Source organism: Chinchilla lanigera, unplaced genomic scaffold (genome assembly GCF_000276665.1).
Source record: "Chinchilla lanigera isolate Chin_1 unplaced genomic scaffold, ChiLan1.0 scaffold00063, whole genome shotgun sequence".
NCBI classification, from domain to species: Eukaryota; Metazoa; Chordata; class Mammalia; order Rodentia; family Chinchillidae; genus Chinchilla; species Chinchilla lanigera.
Window position 1 is genome coordinate 11,785,042 of NW_004955464.1, and position 27,148 is coordinate 11,812,189.

The 27,148-nt window shown below is 53.8% G+C and overlaps 1 protein-coding gene across 1 annotated transcript; it reads right to left on the bottom strand.

Moving 5' to 3' along the window:
- Nucleotides 1–3,484: 3,484 nt before the first annotated feature.
- On the bottom strand, nucleotides 3,485–26,844 carry Dmbx1 (diencephalon/mesencephalon homeobox 1). The gene is made up of 5 exons (XM_005398674.1): nucleotides 26,803–26,844; nucleotides 12,187–12,352; nucleotides 8,981–9,159; nucleotides 8,364–8,712; nucleotides 3,485–7,039 (listed from the first exon to the last, which is right to left on the bottom strand). Exons 2-5 carry the CDS (start codon nucleotides 12,338–12,340, stop codon nucleotides 6,600–6,602), a joined length of 1,122 nt encoding a protein of 373 aa, XP_005398731.1. The 5' UTR covers nucleotides 12,341–12,352; nucleotides 26,803–26,844; the 3' UTR covers nucleotides 3,485–6,599.
- Between the last annotated feature and the right edge of the window lie 304 nt (nucleotides 26,845–27,148).

Below are 27,148 nucleotides of genomic sequence, written 5' to 3' on the forward strand. Positions count from 1 at the left end.
TGTATAACTACAGGCAACGTGTCGTGGAAATGGTCCTGGGAAGGAAGAAGTGCATGAGAGGAGGCTCAGGACCCCTGCTGGGATGGAGGAGTGGGAGTGGCTGTGGACACACGCATAGCCATGGGCTACGGCTGGACCCTCATGTGGGGTTTGGAGCAATGTCATCAGGACAGCAGTCCCAGAGTATCTGCGCTGGCCATCTCTCGGGGAGCTGGAGCTGCACCCTGAGTCTCTGAGTGTGCAGTGGCAGTGTGAGAAAGCACGGGGCAGGTGTGTGGGGAGCATCCGGGTGGCAGACAGGGGCTGTGTGTCTGCTGGTTTATAGGGCGTGTGTACGTCCATCCGTCCGTGTAAGAGACAGGGAGAAGACACCCTGGGATTTGTGGATGAGTGCAGAAGTGAGCACAGCTTGTGTGTGAGACAGAACATGTCCGTGTTTGTGTGTGCTGTGAATGTGGGACTGGGAGAGCACAGGCCTCTGTCATCTCCCCTGTTGTGAGAGCTCTCAGGTGGATTCCCCCAGCCTGCCTGCCCCTGCCTGGCCCTTGGGCCTTTGTGGGACCAGGTCCCCTGGGAGGCACATTCCTGCTTTCCTGGGGGAGCAGAGCCGCCCCCCAGCACCGGCGGTGTCAGGTTCCCGTGCCTGAGCTCTCCCTCCGCAGCCTCTGAGGGCCTTTGTTGGGAGTTCAGACAAACTTGTCAGGGGGGCGGGCCGAAGGCCGCCTCCTAATCGGCTTTCCCAGAAGCAAAAGGAGAATGAGAGATTAGGGGTGGGGGCTCTGTGGGAAAGAGATGGGGAGGCAGGTGCCCAGCCTAGAGGGGTCCGTCTCCCCCAGCCCTTTCAGCAGGTGTCCCTTCCTCAGGGCTCCCTCAGGAACCAGACCCCCCAGGCTGAACGAACATGGGGCCAAGGCCTAAGAGAGGGGAAACTGGGCGAGAAGTTTTGGGGAGACCTCCTGCCCTTCCCATCTCATGCCCCATGGGCTGCCTGGGTACCTTGCCTTCTACCTCCCCTGCTGCCTTCTCCCCTTTATCTCACCTGCACCTCGCAGCAGGCAGGCTGGACAGAGCAGACGGCTCCCATCCCACAGGACAGGAAGCGGGACCACAGAGGGGCCCACAGAAGCAGCGCGCACAGACCGGCTTGTCCCAGTTCCATTATCCGTAAAATTCTTTGTGTCACAGCCAGCATTTCACACAGGTCTCAACCTCAACCTCCTGTCTGTGGGGTCTCCTTTAGCAGTGTGGCTCTGGTCACCATCTCCCTATTGGCAGCCATCAAGATTAAAGGTCCAGATCCCAAGATTAACTGGGTAGATACATGTGTGGGCCCATGACTAGCTTGTGGTCCGGGGCAAGTGATTTAACTGCTCTGTGCCTCACTTTCCTGAGCTGTCAAATGGGAATCATAATTGTACCTACCTTAGAGTTTCATGAGGATCAAGTGACTTATTTATAAGGCGCCAGGCACAGAGAGAGTACTACGTGTTTGTCAAATAAAGTAGCAGCAGAGACAGACCTAACATCTTCCCCTTGAATAAACTGAAGGCTCCTCAGACACAGCACACAAGAGCTCTGAGCTCAGGAGCATTCTCTAACACTTACCCCAGCAGTGCAGGGGTCCTCACCTCTCCAACAGGTCGACAGCCAGATTTGGGAGTATACTTGACCCCTCCCGCCCTGCAGTCACCATGGTGATTTTACTTCCTGAATCTCGCATCACGGTGACCTCTCTCCCTTCCCCCACTCCCCTCTCCCACATGATGCCAGGACCGTGGACAAGGACCTCTTCTCTGGTCACCCTGGCTCTTGCTCTTCCTTCGCATGAACCACCATGCAACAGAAGGAGGGGCGCAGTTACTGAAATAGAAGTCTTATCACCCCTCTCCCACTGGAAATAGCTTCCAGTGCCCTCAGGGTCCTGGCCTGCCTCAGGCTAAGGCCCTGGCCTCACTTTCTGCCTTTATGTACTGGCAACACCCCAATGGTCTCGAGCACATCCCCAACCCAGACAGGCCCCTTCTCTTCCAGGGCTCCAGGCGCCATTCCTACAGCTTGGACACTATGCTTCTCCCTGGACACCCACACCCACCTGTGGGACACTGGACCTGTGGGACTCAGGCCAAAGCTCCCTCCCAGCGGGCCTTCCTGACCTCCCCAGCTGCGCTAGGAACCCTCTCTGGAGTCACAGTTCCCTGCTTTTTTTTCTGGTACCGGGAATTGAACTCACGACCTTGCGCTTGCCAGGCAGGCACTGTGCCACTGAGCTAAATCCCCAGCCCCAGTTCCCTGCTTTTGAATCCCCTCAATCACCCTGTGCTGTGATTTCAGGGACACATTTTCCCTATTTGTTCCTTTGCTTCTCAGCACCCAGCCCAGGGCCAGGCACACACACAGAGCAGGTGCTCGGCCAACGCTGAGTGAATGAGTGATCCTAACTGCAGTGTCACCAGCACACCCTCTATGCCAAGGAAGGTGTGTCCCTGGAGGCTGAGGTATGTAGGAGGCACAGGTTTGCAAGGCGGACATTCGATCTGTCAGCCCCTCCCAGGGAGCCAGGGAGCCTAGGTGAAGGAGATGCTCCCCGCCCTAATCCTCAGCCCCACTGGGGAGAGAGGAATGTGTCTCCTGGGGTAGAAGTGACCTGGGAAGTGGGGAGGTCAGGCCCCGCCCCCGGGAAGCCCAGCAGACAGCTCCCTGCAGGCCTCCAACAGAGAAGGCCCTCAAACCCCAAGCGCCCCGTGTGTGCACCCGCTTCTGGCTCTGGAACTCAGGGAAGGGAGGTAGAGCCAGAATGGTGGAGAGCTCTGGTCCTGTTTTTCTTGAAATGGAGCAGAAGGAACCAAGAGTTCACAGCAAGAACTTCTGAGTTGTGCACTTCTCCGGCAGTTATTGCCTGTATACAGTTCCATGGTCTCTCCCTCCTGTCATTTAGGAGCTCACGGCACAGGTTCTCATACCTGCACACAGACTTTCAGCAACACACATACACCCTGCTCACCTCTGAGGACCAAGAGCTCACTCCCTCTGAAGGCCACCTGTTCCCCTGGGAGCAGCTCTGGCTTTAGATCCAGATGTGTCTCCCTGTCATTCCTTTTTGGCCCTGGCTTGCTCATGGCTTTCTACAGGATCGTCTCCCTCCCTCCACCCTGCAGCCCTATCCCTTCAGGTTACCATGATTACTCTTGGGGGTCCTATGCCAGATGTCTCCTGCCCCAGCTTCCCTGCTACCAGTGCTTTGGTGAGGCCCAAATAGCCCAGAGAAGATGGCGCTCTCCACCAGCCTCTGCTCCCCTGCGTTCACACCAGCTGCAGGTTGGTTGGTAAGGGTCACAAGGAGAGCTGTAAGGACAGCTCAGGAGTGGCGACTGCAGGAGGCCTGCTGTGTAGCAGGAGCAGAGAGACGCTGAATAGACCTTGTGGTGCCACCCGCTCAGCCCACTGCAGGCATCCCTGGGAATGAACGTGGATCAAGGGCTGGGCTACCAGGTTCTCTTTTATTAGCCAAGTAGGACAAAGAACAGGTCACAACATCACAGGAAGTAAGACAGACAAACGGACAGATACAAGGGACAGAATATCATGCTGCACTACGCAGGGGGCAGGACAAGGGGAAGAGGATGGTTTGAGTTTTGTTTCTTCAGCTAACAGAATAAATAAATACAGTACACAGTGTTTTGCCACAGGCTGGCACATCCTCTAACCACAAAGGGTCACAAAGCGGCTGGTTTGGAAAGCGGTCTGTACAGAACACCAGCCTTCAGAGTCGAGGAGGGGCCCCAGCCCCCTGGAGCACACTCCGGGAGAGCAGGGAAGCAGGAAAGAGCAGACTTCAAGTAGAAGGGAGCAGAGTGGCATGAGGCTTCCTGGAAGGGAGAGTTGGGGCTTTAGCCTCAGGCTCTTGGCCCTCAAGGTGGCCCGGCAGGCCTGGGAGAGGCTCCGGGGTCCGTGGATGGCGGGTGAGGGTCCACACAAGCTCATGTCCTCTGATTCCTCATGTCAAGGACCCCCATTGTTACCTCCTACAAGGCCACCCTCCTTTTATCTCCATCTGCTTTCGGGATGGCACTCTAAACTCACTTGAGACTCCCCAAAGGCCAGAACCTCATGTACCTTCCCTGCCTTCTCTGGGCTGGTAGGTTTGGATCGGTGAGTGACAGAAGTGTTGACAAGGATCTGAGGGAGACAGGATGCGCCTAAGAGGGGCCTGGCTGTTGCCGTGATAGGACACTGCAACAGGTGGACTTGCCCCTCAGGTGATCAGGAGGTGATGGTGTTTAGGGCTGTTGGAGTCCAAGGCCAAGCAACAGTCATTTGCATCCATGGACAGACAGGAAGCTTCCACACCGTGCCTGGTCCACATGAGATTTTTTTGTTTTGGAAACAGAATTCCCTGGAGCTGACCACAAAGGACAGTCAATGGGCCATGGGCCACAGAACTGGTTCCAAACATAAAACGCCTTCTGTGTCTCCCATAGCCTTGGCCACCCTCCCATCCCCCTGCCTAGGTCTCTCCTCCTCTGATGCTCCCATGGCTTTGAATTCACCTTCCCAATTCTAGATCTCAGCAAGACACCCAATTCAAAAACCCTTGCGAGTACTTGCCACAAGGAGGTGGGCTCATTAGCCTGGATTCCAGGCCCCTCAACCCCACGGTCCACTTAGTCTCACTCCCCCTGCTTTGTTCAAATGGTTTTCCTGGCCCACACCTCCACCCTCCTCACTTTTTCCTGTCCAAAGCTTTTTCCATCTGCTCCCCCCAGAATGGCCTCCAAAAGATGATGGACGTGACAGCCCTGCAAGCCAATCCTACCAGGGCGCCCATGGGAGAAAGACAAACCTTAGGAACAGTGACCCTGGCGTTCAGCTTCTCTAAGCAGAGGGTGGGAAGCCCAGTGGTGAGCCACAGAGCTGGGGGTGATGACCAGGAGTCTGTCCAAGCCATTCCCTTCCCCCTTGACCATGGACATGGAAATGGGGTGACCCCAGAGGCTGGCACTGGGACTCAAGCAAAGCAGGATAAACCCAGATTGTCTGAACTAAAGTCTACGGCCGTACCACCCTGAACGCGCCCGGTATCATCTGCACTAGAAAGGAACCATTCCACTGTTTCCACTGGGAAACAGTGTCAACAGACGGGTTCCTGCGTACAGTACTCACTGCTCCACAGCAAGTCAACAGCAATTCTCCAATTTATATATTCAGAGCATTCTGTTGCAGTTGTTGTTAGATTTAATTAAAAACTCCTGTCCTTTGAGGCTGTAAGCACAGAATGCAGAATATTGGACAAGATCTTATAGGCCATCTAATGAGCTGGGGACATGGTCCCAGAGGAGGAGCTTTGGGCTTGTCCAAGGTCACACCTCTGCAAAAGGGGATCTGCCGAGCCAGGCTGCTGGCCACAACAGGAACACGCCTTTCTGTGCCGGTGACCAGCTCAATATTTCCACTGCTGGTCTGTGAAGAGAAGCCTGAAAGTACACATTGCCGTGTGGTATGCACTCACTGTGATCAGAATCCTGAGTTCAGCCTGCATTCCTGGCTCAGACACACTCCGAGGAAGAACAGAAACTGCTGAACTTGAAGGCTGTGACTGAGAGGGGAGCACCAGCCCGGTTCTCTCTGACAGTACCTCTCCCCTACTGCCTCCCTACAACCAGGGAGATCTTACGGAAGCGGGTGTTAGAGCCCTGGTCAGACCTGGGGGACACTGGCTTTGGAGGAAGTATGTGCAGGGGCGCCGGCCATCTCACTGCCCACTCTGGCCTCCACGCCCTCCTCCTTGGGCTGGGAAAACTGGGCCTCCAAACTGAGGAAAGAACAGAAAGTGGCTCACGCCCCCTTCCAGATGTCAAGGCTGGGGAGGGTAGGAGCGGGGGACAGGACCACCTCCCGCCTGCTGCCACAGGGTCTTCTGGGCCCGGCACCCTAAGGAGAATGCAGGCGAAGGGAGGAAGCAGGCAGGCAGGGGAGAAGCCAGGAGGGAGGAGAGAAACAGGAAGAAGCAAAATTACTAAAACCAAAAAACCACAACCCCGAACAAAATACAGCTGAGGAACTGATGACACCAACACAGCCAGCACCAAAGGGACAGCAGGAAGAGACCCGGAGAGAGATCCAGGTGGGGAAGGCAGAGGGGGCCCGGGACCCGGAGGGAGGGAGAGGAAGGCGAACAGAGATGGGAGGGCTGGAGGGGGCTGCAGATGCCGCAGGGGGAGCGAGGATGGCGGGCAGAAGCAGCAGGAGCAGCGTAGGGGCCTGGGGCAGGCAGCGCCTGAAAATAGAGCTTTATATATTTATATTTATATCTCACATTCCACACATCAACTTACGAGGGGCTGAAGGGGGCAGGGAGGAGGCGACACTGAGGAGGGGCTAGCCTGCCCCTCACCTCCTCCCCATTCTGCCCCCATGGGGTCCAAGCAGGGCCATGCAGAGGGTGCATAGGTTTCACCTGGGGCTGTGGCTCTGAGGAAGAGAGGGGAGAAGACTCAGGCCCCCGGATTCCTGGGCTCCTAAAACGACCTCCTCGAGCCTTCTGGGGAAAACCATGGGGCCGGGAGGGGGTCACCCACGCCCCGTGGCTGGCCTGAACACAGTCAGTTGGGCAGCGTATCGAGTCCCAGGGAGGCTGCGTGCTGCTTGGCCCGGAGCCGCAGGTTCTCGATGCTGGTGGTTTTACTGTTCAGGGCAGCGGAGGCCGGCGCCAGGCCTGCAGGGGGCGCAGGCAGCAGCGGGGACCCCCACACGCCCTGGTGGGCAGCGGCGGCCGCGGACAGGGACTGGTAGTAAGACTGGCAGTGCAGGGAGCCCAGGGGGGCCACGTTGACACCCAGGTAGGGCACGGCAGCCGCAGCGGGGGCCGGGCCTCCCACTTCAAAGGACGAGTAGTGAACCAGGTTGTTGGTGGCCGCCATGTGCTGGCGAAACTGCTCCTGCAGACGGAAGAGGCTCAGCGGGGACGAGGAGTAGGAGTGGGAGGGACCCAGGAGGCCGCCCCCCGGGGCAGCAGAAGCGATGGCCAGGCTGCCCGGGGAATCTGCAAGCAGACAACCAAGAACCAAGCGCTCAGGACGAGGGGACAAGTCTGCCAGGAGGTGCTCTTGTTCTCCTGTCTGCGGCCCCGCTGCCAGGACAGGCTTTGGCTGAGGGCATATCCCTCCCTTCCCAGCCGAGGCATCCCTCAGGAGGCCCTCGGAGTCTCAGGGGAAGAGAGACCTGGGGAAGCTCCAGGGAGCAGGCCCAGGCCCCCACCTCTGAGTCCGTAAAGATCCTCTTTATCTCCTGCCGCTACTGCTTCCCCTACTCTCCACAGCTCCCATTGCCTCCCTCCAGCCCTGAGCTCAGAGTTCCTGCCCCCTTACCCCCCCATCCCCCCACCCCATGCCTGGGAGTGGTGTTTGTGCCTCCTGCCACAGCTCTGCTCTTTCATAAACATAACTTGGGAGAAGGGGCCTCCGGCCCAGGGCACCTCTGTTGGAAAGAGATGAGAAGGCAGGTGCCAACCCCAAAGGGTCCCGTCCTCTACACCCATTCAACAGGTGCCCTCTCCACAAGGAGGAACAGGACTCCTGAGCTGCAAGAACATGGGACCAAAGCCTAAGGAAAGTGTGAATTTAGCTGGATGTGGTGGTGCATGCTTGAACTCCCAGCATTGTGGGAGGCTGAGGCAGGAGGATAGCAAATGCAAGCTCTGCCTAGGCAACTTAGAAACTTGGTGAGACTGTGTCTCAAAATAAAAATATAAAAAGGGCTGGAGATGTAGCTCAGTGTGAGCCTTAGGTTCAATCCTCAGTACTTAAGAAAGACAGAGAGAGGGAGAGGGAGAGGGACAGAGAGAGAGAGAAAAGAGAGGACGGGAAAAGGGAAGGAGGAGGGGAAGGGGATAGAAAGGAAAGGAATGGAAAGGAAAAGAAAAAAAGGAATTTGAAGGGAAGTCTCTGCCGCACATGGGACTCCCCAGTACCAGTATTGAATAAACCCAGTATACACTGGTACGTCTATACTGGCTATTAAAACATTGGAGTGCTTCGAATGGTTGTAAATCATCTCTGCCCTGAGCTCCCCGAACGCTCCTCCCTGCCTCACAGCCCCTCCCCAGGACCCTCTAGACCAGTGATGGCGAACCTTTCAAAGCTTCCCATGATAACAAACAGGCCCCTGTGGCACACATGCAATGATTCGCCATCACTGCTCTAGATCTTCCCACAACTCAGTAACTAAAGGGTGAACACCTGGACCAGGTCTACCATGGCACTTCTGGGTAATTAGCCTTGCTCCTGAGAGCTAACTGTGGACTCTTCCCTGCTCACACCCATAACAGCTGGGGCCCCAGTTCACCTGCAGTGTCCCCCAAGCCTCACCTGCCTTGGGGCTGCCCCTCTTGCAGCCCAGGCCCTTGCTGTCAGCCCCAGAGCTCTTCTCAGCTTTGGGATCCTCAGCCCCAGCCCGGGGGTCCTCCTCACGGTCCAGCTGGTCCTCGGGGGCTGACTCACTAGCCGATTGCTCCGACAGGCTCAGGTGAAGATCGGCAGAGGCATCAGCACTGGGCAGACTGGGGGCCTGGTCTGCCTCCAGCTGAGTGTCGGGGATTGGGGGCTCGACGTTGCCTTCCTCCTGGGGGCCTTCAGTCTCCTTCTGCTTCTGGAGCTGTTCTTTCTGCAGGCTGCGCTGCTTCTTCCGGAACTTGGCCCTGCGGTTCTTGAACCACACCTAGGGACAAAGAAAGGAGCAGTCAGAGGGAGGGAGTAAATAACAAGCGGGGTTGTTGTAGCGCTCAGCACTCTGGGGTAGGATGTGGATGATAGTGGGATTTCCCACACCTCTGGGAGTCCCATCCCTCTATCCTTCCCAGGCCGCCTCTCCTGCAGCTGAAGGCATCGGTGGAGGGATGGATGGAGCAGATGCTGGCTCCTGGACAGTGGGGACCAGATGGACGGGCTGGTGCTTCTCTGCAAGGTCTTGGGAAGCAGGGTCCTACCTGCACCCGGGCCTCAGGCAGATTTGTGCACATGGCCAGCCTCTCGCGCATCACCACATCTGGGTAGTGAGTCTTCTGAAAAGTTTTTTCCAGGGCCTCGAGCTGCTGGGCTGTGAATGCCGTGCGGCTGCGACGCTGTTTGCGGTGTTGGGAGCCATAGCGGGCTTCCAAGATGATGTCTTGAAATGTACAGCCGTTGGAGGGCAACAAGAAGGGGGCCATTTAATTACGGGAAATAAGTTTCAAAACTAAGCCTGCTCTGACCCACTCCAAACGGCCAGGCAGCTGTCAGACGTGGCAGCTCTTTGCTCTTGGAAAGTATCCCGTCTCCACTGCCTGGGTTTTCAAAATCTCTCCACCCCACTGTCTGCTATATCACTATAGAAGTCTAACTCAGCTTCAGGGGTAGCTATCAGAGCTGAGCGTAGTGATCACCTGTCATCCCAGCACTGGGAAAGCTGAGGCAGGAGGATTACTACAAATTCAAGAACAGCCTGGGAGCCAGGCGTGGTAGCGCACGTCCATAATCCCAGCACTAGGGAGGCTGAGGCAGGAGGATCGTTGAGAGTTCGAAGACAGCCTAGGCTACAAAGTGAGCTCAAGGCCAGCCTGAACTGCATAGTGAGACCCTGTTTCAAAAAGACAAAAATAAAAATAAAATAAAAAAAGAACAGCCTGGGGTACAAAGTGAGTTCAAGTCCAGTCTAAACTATACAGCAAGACCCTATCTTTAAAAAACAAAAAAAGGGGGGTAGGGCAGGGATACAGCTCAGTGGCACAGTGCCTACCTGGCAAGCTGTACTAAAATAATAATAATAAATAATAATAATAATAATAATAATAATAATAATAAAGCTATCAGGCATGTGGTCAAGGGTCATCTTCCTTATCTGGTTGAAAGTAGGGTAGGGGGGTAAGGTGGGTACTCCCCTAAGATTTTTAAAGTCTCAGGATACTGTGAGTATAATAATCTGAGATTACATGAGGCAAGTTTCATGTGACACTGGTCTACCATCTTCTGGCCCTGAGATTTTGGATACTAAAGCTTCCTTAGCATCAGAACACTGGCCCCTGACTGTAAGAAGTCAGGTGGAGGGCTGGCCCTCATCTCCAGGTCTCCTGAGGGGAGGTCGGAGCTGGCAGGCAGAATTCATCAGCTCTGGATTTTCCATTTGCCGCATTAAATCCCATCCTTTCCGATGGCCTATGCATCTCTGACGGCAGGACCTGAGGCTCCCGCTCTTTTCTTTCCCAAACAGTCTGCTCTGGCAAAGCCCTCAGAGCTCGACAAAGCTCGTTGTGCTCACTCTTAGCCCTCTGAATGCCTTCCCCGGGACAGAAGGACAAAGAGACCAGGTCGCAAAGCAGTAAGCCCAGAGGCGAGACAGAGCTGGTGGGCCATCGGGTCTATGGTCCTGCCCTAGTTTCTGGTAACACAGAAACCACCCAGGATATTGTCTGCCTCTGGCTGGACGGTGAAGGCTACATGCAAGGGCCCAACTGGGGCTCTTCCCCTCCTTTTTTTTAATTTTTTTTTTTTTGTCTTTTGGAGACAGGGTCTAGCTATGCAGTTCAGATTGGCCCTGAGCTCACTCTATAGCCCAGGCTAGTCTTGAACTCACAATGATCCTCCTGTCTCAGCCTCCCCACTGCTGAGATTACAGGCGTGTGCCACCATGCCTGGCCCTTCCCCTCCTTCTTAAGAGTTAGAGAACGATGCGTTGGGCTGCACACCCCAGTTCCTCTGCCCATGACAGTAGACATGAGCCTCTGTCCCTGATTTGTGCTCTGGTTCCTGGGTTCCGGAACACTGATGTCACTACCAGGTTGAGCCCAGGGAATCCACTCCAAGACTGAGAAGTAGCCAGGCCAGAGCAGGACTGACCTATCATGCCCACTCTGGACACTAATGTTCTGATCTAGAGAAGATGACCAAGTACTCCACTTTATCCAAGGCCTGCTCAGAGGCCTGGCAGGGCCTAAAGGAATGGGACTGGCCACCTCATCTTCCCTGCCAGGCTGGCACTTCTGCTCAGGTGGGGTCCTCAGACCCCATCTCATTTCTATGCCTCAGTTTTTGCTGGACCTTCTTCCTTACTGTGTCTTTCAAAAGCCTGATTGCTGTCCAATTGCCTGCAGCGAGCCCTCCCTGACTCCACTGGCTGATCCTGAGCTGCCCCCCCATTAGCCCCTGGCCACGTTGTGTCTACCACGCTCTATCGTGGACTGATAGGCACCTGGTTTCTCCAGAAATTGCCCAAAGTCCTCGAGGACCACCTGGCACAGGGCCGGGCCCACATGGGTTCACCAGCTGCTCAGGGTTTGGCTGGGACAGCGAGGAGTGGGTGGATCACCTCCCAGGAAATCAAGCTCCCCAGTATGTCACTGAATCCTTCTCATGCCCATGAAGCAGCCAGGGGAAAAACTAGGTGAACCGGAAGCAGGGGACTCCAGGGACTGCAGCTCCCTCCTGGGCACTTGGGTGTTGGGTACTGATAACTTCTGAACAGCACTAGGCTCTGCTGAACATTTTGGATATGCTTCTCAAATGTCCCCCCAGCCATCCTGTAGAATGGACGCTACCACTGCCCCGGGGGAAACTGAGGCGCAGAGAAGTGAAGTGAGCTGCCCCTGCACTGACTGTAAATTTGTGACCCCACAGCTCACATTCTTGACCAGGAGGTCACGTTCCAGCCCCGCTCTCACCCAGATCGAACCTCTTCGAGCCTCAGTCTCCTTGTTGTAAGACGGAGACCATTTCTCTTCATGGGAATTAAATAGTTTGATGTGGAGAGGAAAGCTTCAAATGGTTCCAGGCACAGAACTGTACTCACACCATGGGAGCTGTTATTATTTAGGACTCCCCCTGCCTACAGTTTCCTTTCCTGGGCACTCCAGAGCTCTTTCAGCTACCCTCTAGCCACTGGCCTGTGGGCTAGTCCCGTGCCCTGCTGCCTGTCTCTCCATCTGAGACGGACCTAATGGACACGTCCCCTCCAGGCTTGTCATGGGAAGTAGAAGCACACGGTGTCTTCAGGGCCCAGCTTAGTGCTGCCAAATGCGGGGCTGTGCTAATGACAATTCTGTGTGACCAGGAGCTTCTGTGCCACTTGGAGTAAGCTTACCCGGTGCTCCCTCCCCCTTCTCGAGCCACATCCTCCAGCCCCAGGGTCCTGTCTCCAAGGTCCCATCCCCAGGGCTCTTACCAGCCAGGCGCTCGGCCAGTGTAAGCGCATGCACCGATGGCCGGTAGTCAGGGGCGTGCTGGGCCTGCTGGGCCGCCTGCTGGTGCAGGTTGTACATGGCGCTGAGTGAATTCATGGCGTGCAGGGAGTAGCCATTCACCCCGTAGTGCTGCATGGCGGCATCCGCCTGCAGACAGGGAAGACAGAGTGGGAACATAAGGCGGGGCCGTTGAACTCTATCTTAAGAGAGACCCTGCCCCCCGTGTAGTTTGGGTACCCACCTCACCCCCCGTGAGCTTCTGCCTCCCCATCAGACAGTGGCTTGTCTTAGCCAGGGGATGCAGTTCAGTAGTGGAGCACTTGCCTAGCATGCTTGAGGCCTTGCGTTTGAGCCCCAACACCACCACAAAAAAAGTGTTTTGTCTTCTTCACAGAAGGCTCTGCACTTCTCCCTTCACCCATCCACTCATTCAGTGACTCACTTAGCCGGGCCAGAGTGCAGTTTAATGCTCTGAGCTCTAGAGTCAGACTGCATGTGCTAGAATCTCAACTCTGCCACTTAGAAGATTTGTGGCGTTAGCAAGTCAACGGACTTCTCTCACCCTCAGTTTCTCCATCTGCAAAATGGAATTAACAATAGTAGCAATCTCTTGGGTTTGTTGCAAGGATTAAGAGAAGCCTTTGCAGTAGGCCCTGGTGTACCGTATGCACACAAAAATGTTAGTCTTTGTGATTTCCCAGTCCATTTGCTGCTTTATGCAATCATCTCTTCATTCAATTACCCACACACTTACTTTCTGTGCATTCATTAATTCAATTGCACATATATTTATTCAACAGACACCTATTACGGCCCACTGGCACTGAGTCCAGAGCTGGATTGCCCATTGAGGCATTTACTCTGATGACATAAGAGATTAAAACCCAAACGTGCTGCATGGACGTAAAAGTTCTATTATTATGACAGTCATACACTCACTGTCATCACCTCCTTTAAATTCATCTAATCTCGGGCTGGGGATTTAGCTCAGCGGCAAAAGCGCCTGCCTGGCAAGCGCAAGGTCGTGGGTTCGGTTCCCGGTACCGGAGAAAAACCAAAAAAAAAAAAAAAAATTCATCTAATCTCCAAGAAGCATGCAGGCCAAGAACAACAAACTCCATTTGCAGATGAGCTTACTGAGACCTACAGAAAGAACTATTCTGTGTTGAAGCCACCCAGCCAATCCAAGGCCTGCCCCACCCACGATGCCGTAGACCAGTTCCTCTGTGGTTGATTGCCCCAAGAATATCATCCATTCATCAAAGAATACATCCTTCCCACTGCGATGTCTCAGATCAGCACAAGACTGCCCGAGTCTCATCAGCCCAGGGCCCCTCTCAACTCTTGAAGTCCTCATGTGAGCGCCCCCCTGCATCAAATGAAATGTCATTTTTGGAAGTAACCCCATGTCTGTGCTCACCCAAAGATACAAAGATGTCTTCTATTTCCCAGGTGTGGGAGACTGGAGCCATAGTAGGTCCATTTGATTAGAGGAAGAACATGTCCAGGTGTCTTAGCTCTCTACCATCACTGAGATGGATACAGGTATAATAACCAGACACCCACAGCACGCACACATAAACACACAACTGCAACAAGCACACACACATTTCCTGCAGAAACATACATACGTAGTGTTGTTGGTGAGGCATTCACAGAAGCTACCCTACTCACTCACACAAACTCAACCTTATTCCCACAGTTTCACACACAGATAGTCCCACGGAGGTCATGCAGGAGATACAGCAACACACAGACATTCCACTGACATGCATTCACAAATTACATATACTTGTAATCTCAGCACTCAGGAGGCTGAGGCAGGAGGATCACTGCAAGTTCAATGCCAGTCTGGGCTACATCAAGAGTTGGAGGCCAGCCTAAATTACGTAGTGAAACCCTGTCTCAAAAAAATAAAAACAAAACAAAGCAAAATGTTTATTAAGCACACACCTCCCAAATACCCAAATCCCTAACTTCATGGAATTTAATGTTCCAAGGGAGGAGAAATCTATGACAACAAATAAATATCTGTAAAAATGGAGAACAGGAATAAGTGCTCTGGGAAAAAACCCAGGTAGAGGAGGAGTATGCCAACAAGAAAAGCTCCATCCTAGTGTGTTGGGATGTTCCGGGAGGATCTAGTGAAGTAAGATGATTTGTTTCTAGTAGCTCACTTTGGTTTCTGGACGAAGAACAGACTGGTGGTGGGGGTGGGAGAGAGTGCAGAGACCAAGGCAGCAGGCACTGCTGAAGTCCAGACTGTGACCAGTAGCCTTCGTTAGGGTGGCAGGAGCTGGTGCTAACAGCGCAGGCTCTGGACCCAGTCTGGAAGTAACACTGACATGAGTGCAGATAGGTCAGTTCTAAGATATGAGAGAAAGACAGCAAAAAAGAATAACTCAGGTTTGTGGCCCAAGCAACGGAGGAACACTGGAGCTTTTCCTAAATCAGGGCATTCAGGGAGGGAAGTGAAAGAATAAAACATCAAGGGTTTTGTTTTGTAGGACTAGGGACTGAACCTGGGGAGTGCTGAGCTACACCCCTCATTTGACCAAACTGACCTCCAAGCTACAATTCTCCTGCCTCAGCCTCCAAAGAGCTGAGATTACAGGCAAGTGCCACTGTGTTCAACAAAAATTAAAGTTCTGGGATACAGGGCAAGTGTGAAATATGCATCCAACTTCCAAGTAAGAATACTGAATTGGCCGCTGGACATAAGAGTCTGGAGTTGAGTAGAACTGTAGATTCCTGAGCCAGCACTCATAATGGACACCTTCCAACAACATTCCCTGAAAAGCTCACTCTAAAAAAAGAGCTCACTCTACACCATAAGCATAACCTCAGAGGCAGAAATCTCTTTTTCTCTTTTTTTCACTTTTTTGAGACAGGGTTTCACTCTGCAGTCCAGGCTGGCCTTGAGTTCACTATGTAGCCCAGGCTGACCTCAAATTCATGGCAATCCTCCTGTCTCAGCCTCCTGAGTACTGGGATCACACATGTGCGCCACCACATCAGTCAGAGACAGAAATCTAAGATAAAAGATAGATACAGTGGTAAAAAGAGTTTAAACATCAGTATAACAGAATATTGCATACCATAAATAAACTTAAAAGGTAAACCTGGAAAAGATGTTTACCACACTTATAACACAGCACAATTGATTTTTAAAAGTAGCATAAATAAAAATAAAAAAGAATATCCCTAATACATGAAGAGTTATAATATAAAATACCAAATATGACATTTTTTTTTCAGATGATAATCCTATTTTTTTTAAGCTGGGAATCTTTTTTTGTAGGGGGGGGTACCAGGACTCGAACTCAGGACTTCAGGCTTGCCAGGCAGGCACTGTGCTGCTGAGCTATATCCCCAACTAAGCTGGGCATCTTCTTAAAAGGCCAAGTAAATGAGGTGACAACTCATTAAGGAAGAAACACAAATGACATGACAAAAAGCTCAGCCTTACATATAACCAAAGAAATAAAAATAAAAACAATAAGATATTTTTTACCGGCTTAGCAAATATAAAGAACATTTATTACCCAAGGTTATTCAGGAGAGTGGGACGTGGTCTTTCTTCTGACAAAGGAACTCATTATTCCCTGCATCAAAAGCCTTCAGAAAGTGTGTCATCTTTGACTTAACAGTTCCATTTCTAGAAATTTATCCCTGTAGTATGCAGAGATATGTGTACAGGAATATTTATCACATCACTGCTTATGATGGCAAACAATTGGAAACCTAACTGTCCATCGAGAGAGGATTAGTTCAGTAAATGAGGGGACAGTCGTGCCCACAAGGAAATACAGCGCCACAGTTTAAAACAATGATGTGTATCTGTATGTGCTGATGTTCACAATATATTGTTGAGTGGAAGAAATAGATAACGAAACCATATGCATGATGTGATCCCATTTTTATAATGAATAAATAAATATGCAGAGGGAAAAAAGTCTGGAAGGTTGTGCCCTGAAATGTTAACAAAGGTTATCTCTGGGAGGTAGCAGATGGAATTACAGGTAATTTTCACACTTACATTCTCTTACATTCTTTTTTCTTTTTTTTCTTTTTTTTCTTTTTTTTTTTTTTTTCAGGGTGAAAGTAGGTGGAGGGCTGCCTATGTGTTCTAATGGATGTGGGGTTGGAGTTGGTCTCCAAAAAGTGTAACCAGCTCCAAAAGAAGAAAGAGGACCTGAATTTAAAAGTGATTTCATCCATTCCTTACCCCATCCCTGCAGACGTAGTGCCTCTTCTCTGCCACACAAAGGGCTTTGTTGCTTTAAACCCACTCGTGTTCATGCGGTTACTCATTTTAATTAAGCTGATTGCTGATCTCGCAGTTTTTGATGCATGACAGATCTTTACATTTTTTTGTTGTTTTTTTGTTTTTTTCCAGTACCGGGAATTGAACTCACAACCTTGCACTTGCCAGGCAGGCTCTGTGCTGCTGAGCTAAATCCCCAGCCCCTGGTCTTTATTAAGTGAAGCCTGAGAAATACCTTGCACAGATCTATGAACGCTCCTCATGCCAGCCCTGTGGAAGTCTCCCTTATCTTCCCAGTCCGGCTTCCCCACATGTGGGCTGGCCCTCATCCTCCCTCGCACTCAGCAATACCACACTATGCCACTCCTCATCACTGCAATTCCTCACTCCCGCCAGGCCCCCCTATGGAGATGCTCTGCCTCCTTCCCCTTCACCTGATAAATCTGCCCTCTCCAAAAGATGTAGCTCAAAGAAACCTCCTCAAAAAAGGGATCATTGCATCCACTTCAGTCAAGGCATCTCTCCCCTCTCATAGAAATAATGACACTGGCTGGGTATGGTGGCGCACGCCTATAATCCCAGCACTGGGGAGGCTGAAACAGGAAGATCGCTGTGAGTTTGAGGTCAGCAGGGGCTACGTAAGCAGGTTCAAGGCCAACTTGCACTGCATAGTAAGACCCTGCCTCAAAAATAAAAAAAATAAAAAAAATAAAAAAATAAAAAGAAACCAACAACAACAACCACAAAAAAGAAATGACAACACTGACAAGGATACTATCATTGAGGGGACACACTGTCTGTGCCAGATACCACACTAAGCACTTTCTATGAATTTGTTAGCTTTTTGTTCATGGTGCTGGGGATCAAACCCAGGGCCTTATGGATGCGGGACAAGCACTATGCCTCTGAGGCACATCCCCAGCACACAAGAATTTTCTGAGCTGGGCATGGTGGTGCACACCTGTAATTCCAGCACTTGGGAGGCTGAGGCAGGAAGATCGCCATGAGTTTGAGGCCAGCCTGAACTGCATAGCAAGATCCTGTCTCAAAAGAAAGAAAAGAAAGAGTTTTCTGAATCCTAGCACCTAGATCAGAGGACAGTGAAGAGATTTCTAGCTCTGCCAATAGTCTGAGCTCCTTGAGAGCAGAAACTGTCCCTCAGACATTTCTGGGACACCTCATCCAGCCCAGGCCACAGGGTCTGGCACAGAGGTAGGACTCAGGAGATGAGGATCTGATGAATAAATAACCACGATTTATTAAATGCCTCTTACACACTGCGCATTCTACTCCACAGGAAGTAGGCACTGTTATTATCCCGTCCTACCCATGCGGAAATGAGAGGTGAGAATGACTGGATAATTTGCTAAAGGCCACAGAGGCAGGAAGTGGTGGAACAGGTTTCCACATGGGAAGCACTGCTGGCTGTAAGTCTGTGCACACGTGTGGATCTGTGGCTATTTCTATGTCTCTGCGGCTGAGCGTGGCTGTCAGCCCATGTGTGTCAATAACCGTGGCTATGAGTGTGACTGGAGGAATGGACACTAACTCACACAGTCCCATCCAGCGCTTCTGGGTAGTGTAATGGCTCTTCCGCCCCTGAGCAGGGTCCGAGGGAGAACAAGAGGGGGGGAAAAAGAAAGAAAAACTAAAAGGAAGGAGGTAGAAGATCAACAAAGAGAAAGTAAACACTCAGCCATTTTTTTGTTTTTGCAACAGCTAGCACAGAACCTAGAAGACATTTGGTGCTTACTAATAAATACGGAATGGATAAAAAGGAACTTTAGCAAGAGATAATTCAGGAGGCAGGTCCGCCAGGCCAGGCTAGTCCACGGGAAGGTACACAGACTCAGAGTCCCCGCCCTACCATGTCCTCTGTGCCCGGGACCATAGGCCTGGGTTGGCCATTTCCAGCGCTGCCAGGGACAGACGGGACCATTCCCTGGAGTCTGCAGTCAGCACAGCAGGTGCTGAGTGTCGGCAGGTCCTCCAGAGCGGCCGCCCAGGCAGGCACCCTGAAGGGCCTGCCGAGGGTCTAAACAGGGGCCCTGCACTCCCAGCTCCAGGCCAGGCCCTGCATGGGCTCAGCCCACTGCACACTCCAAACAGAATCAATTATATATTTAAAAGGTGCCGCCCCGCAATTCCTGGTGAGCCAGGAGAGCCATCCATCACGGCGCGGCCGCGTTTCACAAGCTGTCGAATTGTGCTTACATTGGTTAAAAGAATCTTTATATTTCATTAAGCAAGCAGATCGGCGGATCTCCCGCCACAGGCACCATATAGATGGCTTTAATTTTCCAAATCTGCAAATGCATCCGTTATGTCCCCACGTCGCTGCTGGCTGCGGCCTAATGCCCAGCCAATCGAAGAATCAAGCAGAATTTTATTAGGGGGTATTTTTTATAAATTAACAGCAGCACTGCCAGGAAAACCTCATGCAAGGCATCTTTGATTAAAAAAAAAAAAATGTGGACCCTTCCTTTGGTCACACCCGGCACAGCCACCCCAAAGGCCACCCCATCACTTTCTGCCTCTCCTTCTCGTTCCTGAACTTTGAATTGTCTTTCAGGTTCTTCTCATTCCCCCCTGCACAGAACTACTTTGTTTAAAGCAAAGAAAGAAAGCAGCAAGGGAAGAAACCAGCATCTTCTGAGCTTCTCCTGTCTTCCGTTTGTTCCCAGCACGACGAGACACAGCCCCTCATTAACAATGACAGTCACCTGGATGTGTACTAGGAGCCAAGTCCTGTCCTCCTCATCCTAAGTATTTCACCCAATAAGCTTGCACACGACCCTACTAGGTAGGCATTATTATCTTGCAATATGCAGGTGAGAAAACTCAGAGTGATGGGTCCACTGCCCAAAGTCCCGAAGCTAGGAAGAGGCAGAGGCAGGGTGAGAATCGGGTCTCTGAGGGTCTGCTGGGGTTTATGCTGGCATGTGGCCAAAAGGTAGGACCAGGATGACCCCTGAGTGTCAATCAGAGGGAGGGTTTCAGAACAGTCAGTCATCGCGCGGACCTCCTTCCCTAAGAAATGTTGCCACCCTTTTAGCCCTGGAGGCTCTCCAGGAAACCCCTAGGAGGTAGAGGTCTCTGCAGCTGTGTCTCCTCGCTAGCAGTTAGGAGTTCAAAAGGACTTCCATTCAGGCAGGTAGAGGAACACAAATACACAAATGCAGGCCAGAGCTGCTGGTCACCTTGGCTAGCACCAAGGGGGCTAGCACCAAGCACCTTCTGGGGCTTCTGACTTATGACACTGACCCATCAGCCTGCCGTAGAAGGGAAAGAGACCTGCGCTGGGAAAATGCATCACCCAGGGCTGGACAGCCACCTGCGAGGGACACACAGAGAAGAGACTCCCTGCTGGGCATGGATGTGTGTGTGCATGCTCAAGTGCGCGTGCACTATGGACAGCTGCATGGGATGATAAGGAAATCTTCCAACTCTGGCCTTTGGGGTCTAGGATTTTAGGAGCTCTGTGCCTGGCACATGCCAGTCAATTCCAGTAATTTCATTACTCTCTCTCTCCCCAGTTGGATAAGAGAGGCAGTTTTATTAACCTCTGCCTTATAGATGAAGAATTAACCCAGGTATGGTGTGTGCTGACTCACAGCTGTAATCCCAGCACTCTGGGAGGCTGAGGCAGGAGGATCACCACCTCCTCCACTAAAAAAGAAGAACTGAGTCTCAGGAAGGTGAGTCACCTTGTCTGACCTGCTTGGGAACTGGAAAGGCTGAGCCTGACCCCAGTAAGTAGCCTTGGTCCCACATCCACAGTTCCGAGTTGTCAGGAATCGGCACTGAGCATCTGATGTGAAGAGTCTGGAGAGCCCTGGCCTGCCCTGCCCAAAGGCCCTCAGGGGTACCCTCTGGCTACAGGCTTGGCAAGAGGACATCCCAAAGTGTTCTCCCTCTCTCTCTCTCCTGATGCTGTTTATTTGACATGGGTTCTATGAGCCCTAGATCCAATCTCCCTGATTTCCGGTCTGTCAGGCCTCAAAGGTACAGAAAGCCCAGCAAGCGGCCTCTTCCTCTCCTTGCCAGGGGCTAGATTCTCCCCAGCTATGCCTCTCTAGCGGGAAGGGGAGACCAACAATTCAGTGAATCAGTGTGGCCAGCAAGACCGCAGAGGAGGGCTAAGGAGGCATTCTAGAGGGAAACACAGCTAGTAGCTGGAAACGTAGCATTATGTGCTTCTGAGTGCCTAAATGCTGCAGAATCTGGGGCGGCTTCACCTCTCTCAGATCCTTATTCTCTTGGGTTAACAGCTCTGCCCCCACTGTGCCGATCACTGAACATTTAAACCTGTTTCTATTGTCTGTGTGTTACACAAATAAACCGCAATTCTCAGTTATTTCTGGTCCATCGAAGACAACTTTTCTTGAAAGGCATATCCAAATCACCATCTCCCTTCCTGCTCCCCACAACGCACTGCACCATCACCCTCCCACCCACGAAGGATGCACAACTCTCCAAAGCCACCATGCTGCTGCCTTCTCCCCTGGAAATACTGTCCCTCCACCAGCGTCACCCGGAGAACTCAGGGTTCACCACACTGCGCTTAGGTGGCCTCTTCTCCACAAAGCCTCTCCTAAGAACCAAGGCTGGGTCAGGTGACTTTTAAAAATTCTTATAGCATTACCTCACCAAATTATAGTTATCCATGTGCCTGCTCTTTGCCAGAGGTAATATAATAAGAATATTTTTAGTTTTGTTTTATTTTGGTCTTTGTTTGAGACAGGGTCTCACTGTGCAGTTCAGGCTGGCCTTGAACTCATTTTGTAGCCCACGCTGGCCTCAAACTCACAGCAATCCTCCTGCCTCAGCCTCCCAGTACTGGGATTACAGGCATGCACCACCATGCTCAGCACTAAGAATGTTTATTACCATCTTCATAGAGATGGGGCAGGCAATGTCTCATTTAATCCTTACCACAAACCCAGAATTCCCATATGACTGATAAGGAAGCTGAGAAGTAGAGAGGTAAAATCACTTGCCCAAAGCCACAGCTAAGCAGCTCAGCCAGGATGGAATCCAGGAAGTCTAACTCCAGTGTGAACTTAGTGCCCACCATAGCACTTAACCTTTCCGATCTGGCTCCCTAGCCAGTGCTCAGTACCCAGTAGCCAGCACAGGGGACATCATACATTCATTCCACAAATAAAGATGCAGCTGCCGCGTGTTGTGAAATGGACTCTGGGGTGTTGTAATGAGTTCCTGTTCAAGGAGCTCAGACTATAGGGGAATTACAGATGATCAGAGGCCCTGGGTAGGGGAGGCACGCTCTGGGATGTAGGGAAACAGCAGCAGAGCCAAGAATTGAGTGAGACCATGGATTCTGTCCACCCTGCTTCCCTGCCCCCCCCCCAGCAAGGGAAATCCAGTGTCCCCACATAAAGCCAAGTCACCTGCTGGCCATATCTGTGGCCCTGACCTTGCACAAACTGAGCCCTTGCCCTTGTTCCACGCTGAATCATGGCCACTGCTCTCACAGGGGCCATGTCCACCCTCCAGTGGCATTTGATATGGGCACCCCTCCCCCAATAGCGCCACCATTAGTCCTACAATGCCCGATCCACAGGGGGAGGGAATGGGCCCCTGAGGTAGAACAGTCTCAGTCATCCTCCTTCCTCAGCGGAGGGTTTCTGAAGAGTTCCTGGAGTGGGACCCAAGGACTGCAGGCAGGGGGGGCCTTGAGGCGCACGGTTTCACCAGGGTCAGATCAGATAGGGCACCAGACTGCACAACGGGCACCTAGAGCTTGTGAAATCCGCAGAGGAGATTTTCCCTCCCCTCCCGACTCAGGGATGAAGGAGGGACGTCAGCAGGGAGAGCACCAGTGTCCCGGGAGGGTCTCAGGACAGACCCCAGGCCTGCCACCCCCTCGAGGAGCCCAGGCGCTTAGTTCCCTACACAAACTGTTATCCATTAACATCCAATTATCCGTCGGTCCGAGCCATTAATTATAAATCAGCCGCTAATTGGGGTAATTAGCCCCCCGCAGGCTAATGGGCCAAGACTGAAGAAGGCCCCTCAGCTAGCGCTTGCCATCCTCCGTTTCCGAGGTCCTTAATGTTGGCCGTGCGGAGAAATCAGGCGGCTGGAGTTAATTTAAAAAAAAAAAAAAAAAAACAGCGAAATGTTGTGGGAATAGGGAGAGAAGATGGGACAGGCCAGTTTTTATAGCTGTTTTTTCTTTTCTCCAATTCGGTCCAGCTCTGGCTGTTGAATGCGTGCTGGCGACCAGGGAGGCCAAAGAGCCTGACCACAGGCCCCAGGAGTGGAGCTGTCTGGGAATTTGCTTGATTCTCCACTTCTCTCCCCTTGAAGCAACTACAGCACCAGACAGGAAGGCTGAGGGGACCTGAACGCAGCCGGAAACCGACCAGACGACAGGGTCGGGCTCCGGGGTGCCCCAGGCCTCCCCCGGGCACCGAGGGGCTGCTCCACCGTCGGGGCTCGCCCTGGCACAGTCCTGCTCCGAGCTGCTCTGGGCTTGTTCAGAGCCGGGCGTCAGCCAGCCCAGAAACAGGGCCTGTGGAGCCCGCTGTGGAGACAGTGCTCCCGGCCCAAGCCAGAGCCCAGACCGCTGGAAGCGCTCACGGGAGGCTGCGGTGTGGGCGCGCGGTGCGCGGTGGCCGCGCTGGGTGCCACAGACGGTGGCCAGCGCGGCGGGCGCAAACCAGACCTGGCAAACGGAGCCCTGGAGTCTGCAAGGCGCTTCGAGCCTCGGTGGGCTTCAGGGACCTCAAGGTAGCCCGAAGCAGTGCTCACAGCGGCGGAAGACTGGTCAGAAAGGGCGAGCCATCCGTGCAAGGCACTCAGGCCAACTGATCAAGGATCCAGGGGACTCTGCTTTGCCGGCTCAAACCCTCTCAAGTCCAAAGATCGCCAGCAACGCTGAGGGGCGTCTATGACCTGGGACATCCCGTCCATCAGGCAGCGCTAGGTGCAGTCAAATAAGCTGTCCCAAGAATGGACCGGGGAGTAAACCTGCCTGGGTGGCCATGGCCGGAGGCCGGGACAGGATACTGAAGAGCCTTGGCAGTACGGAGCCCAGCGCAGGCCCCTCTCACAGAAGGCGAAACTGAGATCGCGCAAGGTCGGACGCGAGGGTACTCAGCGCAGGACGAATGTGCCGGACGGAAGAGCCCCGCCCAAGCTCGCCCAGCCAGCGCCCCTCCCCACCTCGCCTGCCCGCCCGCGCTCGGTAATGGGCTTCGGCGGCGGCCTCGCCCCGGGCCTTGATTAGATATTTATTGCTGTCATTTACATGGGCACTGCGGGGCGGCCGAGCGGACCGAGGGGAAGGGGCTGAGGCGGGTAGAATGGGAAGGCGGGGGAGGTAGAGCCTGCCTCCCAGAGGACCCAAGACCCCGCAGCGGAATGAGCAGGGAGGCCGGACAGCGCCGGAGGATAGGGAACGCGGGTCGCGCAGGTGTAGACTCTGCCTGTGGACCGCTCCCTGCAGGTGCTCAAGGCGTCACCCTAAGGGGCACCTGTGTGTTTGTAACTCTCTCTCTGAAAGGGCTTCTGTACATGCAGAAGATCTGCCTTTGCGAATTCTCACCTCAGCACGTCTGAGTGTCACCCTTAGTCCAGTGCCTAACCCCTGAGTCTGACTGTGTGGCCATCAGCACGTGTGTCTGCCAAATGTGGTAGGGCGCTGCGTCTGTTTAGAGATGGAGGCTATGATCCAGGATCAGATTCTCCCCCTCTGCCTTCAAAACCCACTGTCTAGACGGAGCTCCGGTGGTTCAACCCAACCGGCTCCAGGAGGGTGGCAGCAAGAACCAGCATCCATCCTAATTCCAGGCCCCGGAAGTATGGGCAGCCGCCAGGGTTAAGGTGGAAACTTCGTTTACTGCTCAGGGTGTAGGGTGTGCACTGGTGTGTGTAGTAGACAGGGTACTTGCTTCCACCAGAGAAATGACTCCTTTTTCCCCGGCCAGTCCACATCATGGATATGCGCGGCAGAAGGAGAGCGCACAAGTCCCCAGACACTCACCCCTCCTGTGAAGGTGACCCATCAGAAAGAGCCTGTCTTGAGGCCCGCAGTGCTTGCCTTTGCCTGGCTTCGCTGGGGCGGGTTTCCACGCCTCTGAACCTTTGCTCTCCCGTTCCACTTTCCACGCTGGGGCTGCGCAGCCACAGCCAGGTTCCTGGGTCCTGGCAGGAGTCTGTGCTCCTATAGTCCGCGAGGGTGGGGTAAGGTTCGAATCCCCCTCCTGAGTAGTGATGCTTGGTTTCTTGTCCAAAGACTGTGTCTATCCCAGCCACAAAGGAGAGAAATTTGAGCCAATTATCTGGATAATTTGCTCTCACTAGGCAGCAAATTCGATTTTTTTCCTGACCACCTACACACACACATAAGCACAGCTGGTTCGCAGAGAGGGGAAGTAGGGACTAAATTCACAGATCTTTAGTGCAGTTTCCTTTCCTTTCTGGGGGCAGTGGGGATGCAGAGAAATGAACCTCGAATCCCAGCAAAATCGAAAACAACCCCCATTCTATCCCGCTTAAAACTCACAGACACAGAATTTCCTGAAATGACGCCTGACTCTAAACAACCCGCCTGCAGCGCACAGGATGCTAGCGAGAGGAAAGGACACGGGTCTCCTTTCCACCCGTGCTCGGGCAGCGGCGAGCTGGAAACTTGCACGATTTCCGTGGCAGCGGCGCACACAACCTCGCGGTGTGAACGGGCTTTTTCTCCCAAGGCCCATCGAGTCAGGAAAGCCCTACTCTCTCCCCGACGTCCCCAAACCTGACCCGCTCCCAGAAAACCAGCACGGCCCAGACGGCTCCGGCCCTCCGCAGGCTTTTCTAAAACGAAAAAGACCTTCCCGGCCCCCGGCAGAACTCGCTATGAGCCTGAGCTCCAGGCGCCGCGCCGCGCGCTGAGGCTTTGGGAAATTCCAAACTCGGAAAGACGGCGAAAAGGCCGTGGAGCCCGGACTCCGCCAGCCACCTAATCCGGGACTCCCTTCTTGGACAAATCGCAAGCATGAGGAGCCCCCAGCCCCCTGCAGAGAGTTAGGCCGGAGTCCAGGAAAAGTCGGGGCCCCCAGACCCTGTGCGAACTTGGGGAGGGGAGGCTCCCCCGAAGCACCGAGGCTGCCACGGTCCCTGCGCACGATTTGGGACCTTGTAACCGAAGAGAAAGTTCTGCCTGCGCCGTGCCCAGGACCCCGGATAGCCGTTTCCTGTAGCCTGTCGTGTCAGGACTGGGTTACAGCCACCCGGCGGGAGAGGCCCAGGAGGAGCCGGCCTGGCGCTCCCCTCCCCCAGACGCCGCGAAAGCGGTTCCCAGCGCTGCCCCAGCCTGGGTTCCCCGCCGCCGCTCGCCAGACCAACGCCAGTTGAGGCCGCGGGAGGCAAAACGAATTCCGGGGAACTAAGGCCTCTGCATCCCAAACACCCACCTGGAGGACCCTAATCAGAGGCCGCGTCTACGAGGGCAGAGGCCAGTGAACGCTGAACCACCCCCAGCTGAAGAATTCGTGCAAAGGCACAATCCCGGGAGAAAGGCGCCCGTGGTGGCAGCGGGGTTTGAGCGAGATCTGCGCGGGTGGGACCAAAGCTGGATCCTGGGCAATGCCCGGGCCACCTCTGGGTCTGCGAGGACAGGGAAGCTGGGAAGCGTGGGCGGCCCTGCGCTCCCGGGGCGGGAACCTGGGCTGCGGGCCGTGCCCCCTCCCCAGCCCGGCCCGGGGCTCCGCGACGCCCGGGGCGGCATCTGCTCCGCATTACCCGCCACCCCCCCTCCCCACCGCCCCCTTCCAAACTGAGAAGGATTTGTCTCCGCTTAATATCCAAACCTTTTTTGTATTTATTTTTTTCAGGGGCGAAGTAATATCTTCCAAATGAGGCAAAACCGTGACGGATCCGAAGCGTTCTCTGCGGGTGCCTGCGTCTCCGTGCGCCGAGGCTTCCGTCTCCGCCTCGGCGCTTTTCTGCCCAGGGCTCGCCCTGCGCGCTTTCTGCCGCGGAATTTCGAGTCCTGTCTCGGTCTCCGTGAGTAGCGAGCTCTCTGACTCCGTTTCCAGCCCAGGCTGTCGCTCCCCGTGTCTCTCCTCGAGTCTGTCTTTCTAGCTTTCCTCCTTCTTCCTCAGTCTCTGCGAAATCAGTCTGTCTGTCTGTCTGTCTGTCTGTCTGTCTGTCCCCAAGTCTCTGGCTCCCTGCAAACTTTAGGATCCTCCTAGTGGGTTCAAGACTGCGGGACGCTAGAGGACTGCGGGACGAGGATCGCGGCCAGGGTCCCCCCCCCTTCCCGGCGGTCCCCGCGCCCCTCCCAGCTCGGGCGCGCCAGCCCCGCAGCTCGCACCTGGTCTCCCGGGCCCGCGCCGCTGCCACCGCTGCCATCTACACTCGCTGTGGCAGGGGCTTGAGTTTTAAACGGCGTTTCCCGGGCGCCCGACGCGAGCCTGCAGGCTCCCTAATGGCCCTGGTGGCTGCCAATCACGCTCTGCTCCCGCCCCCGTCCCTCCCCGCGCCGCCGGTGGTGCAGCGCAGCACTAGGCCCGGGTCAGACGTCTGTGGATCTGTGACCTGTCCAAGTGCATCAGTTCCCGTTTCTAGCTCCCGATCCCCGGATCTCTGCCTCTCTCGCGCCTGTCCCTGGGCGACGACAGGTCCTGAGAAACTTCCCGCTCCCGGGTCTCCCCCAGAGC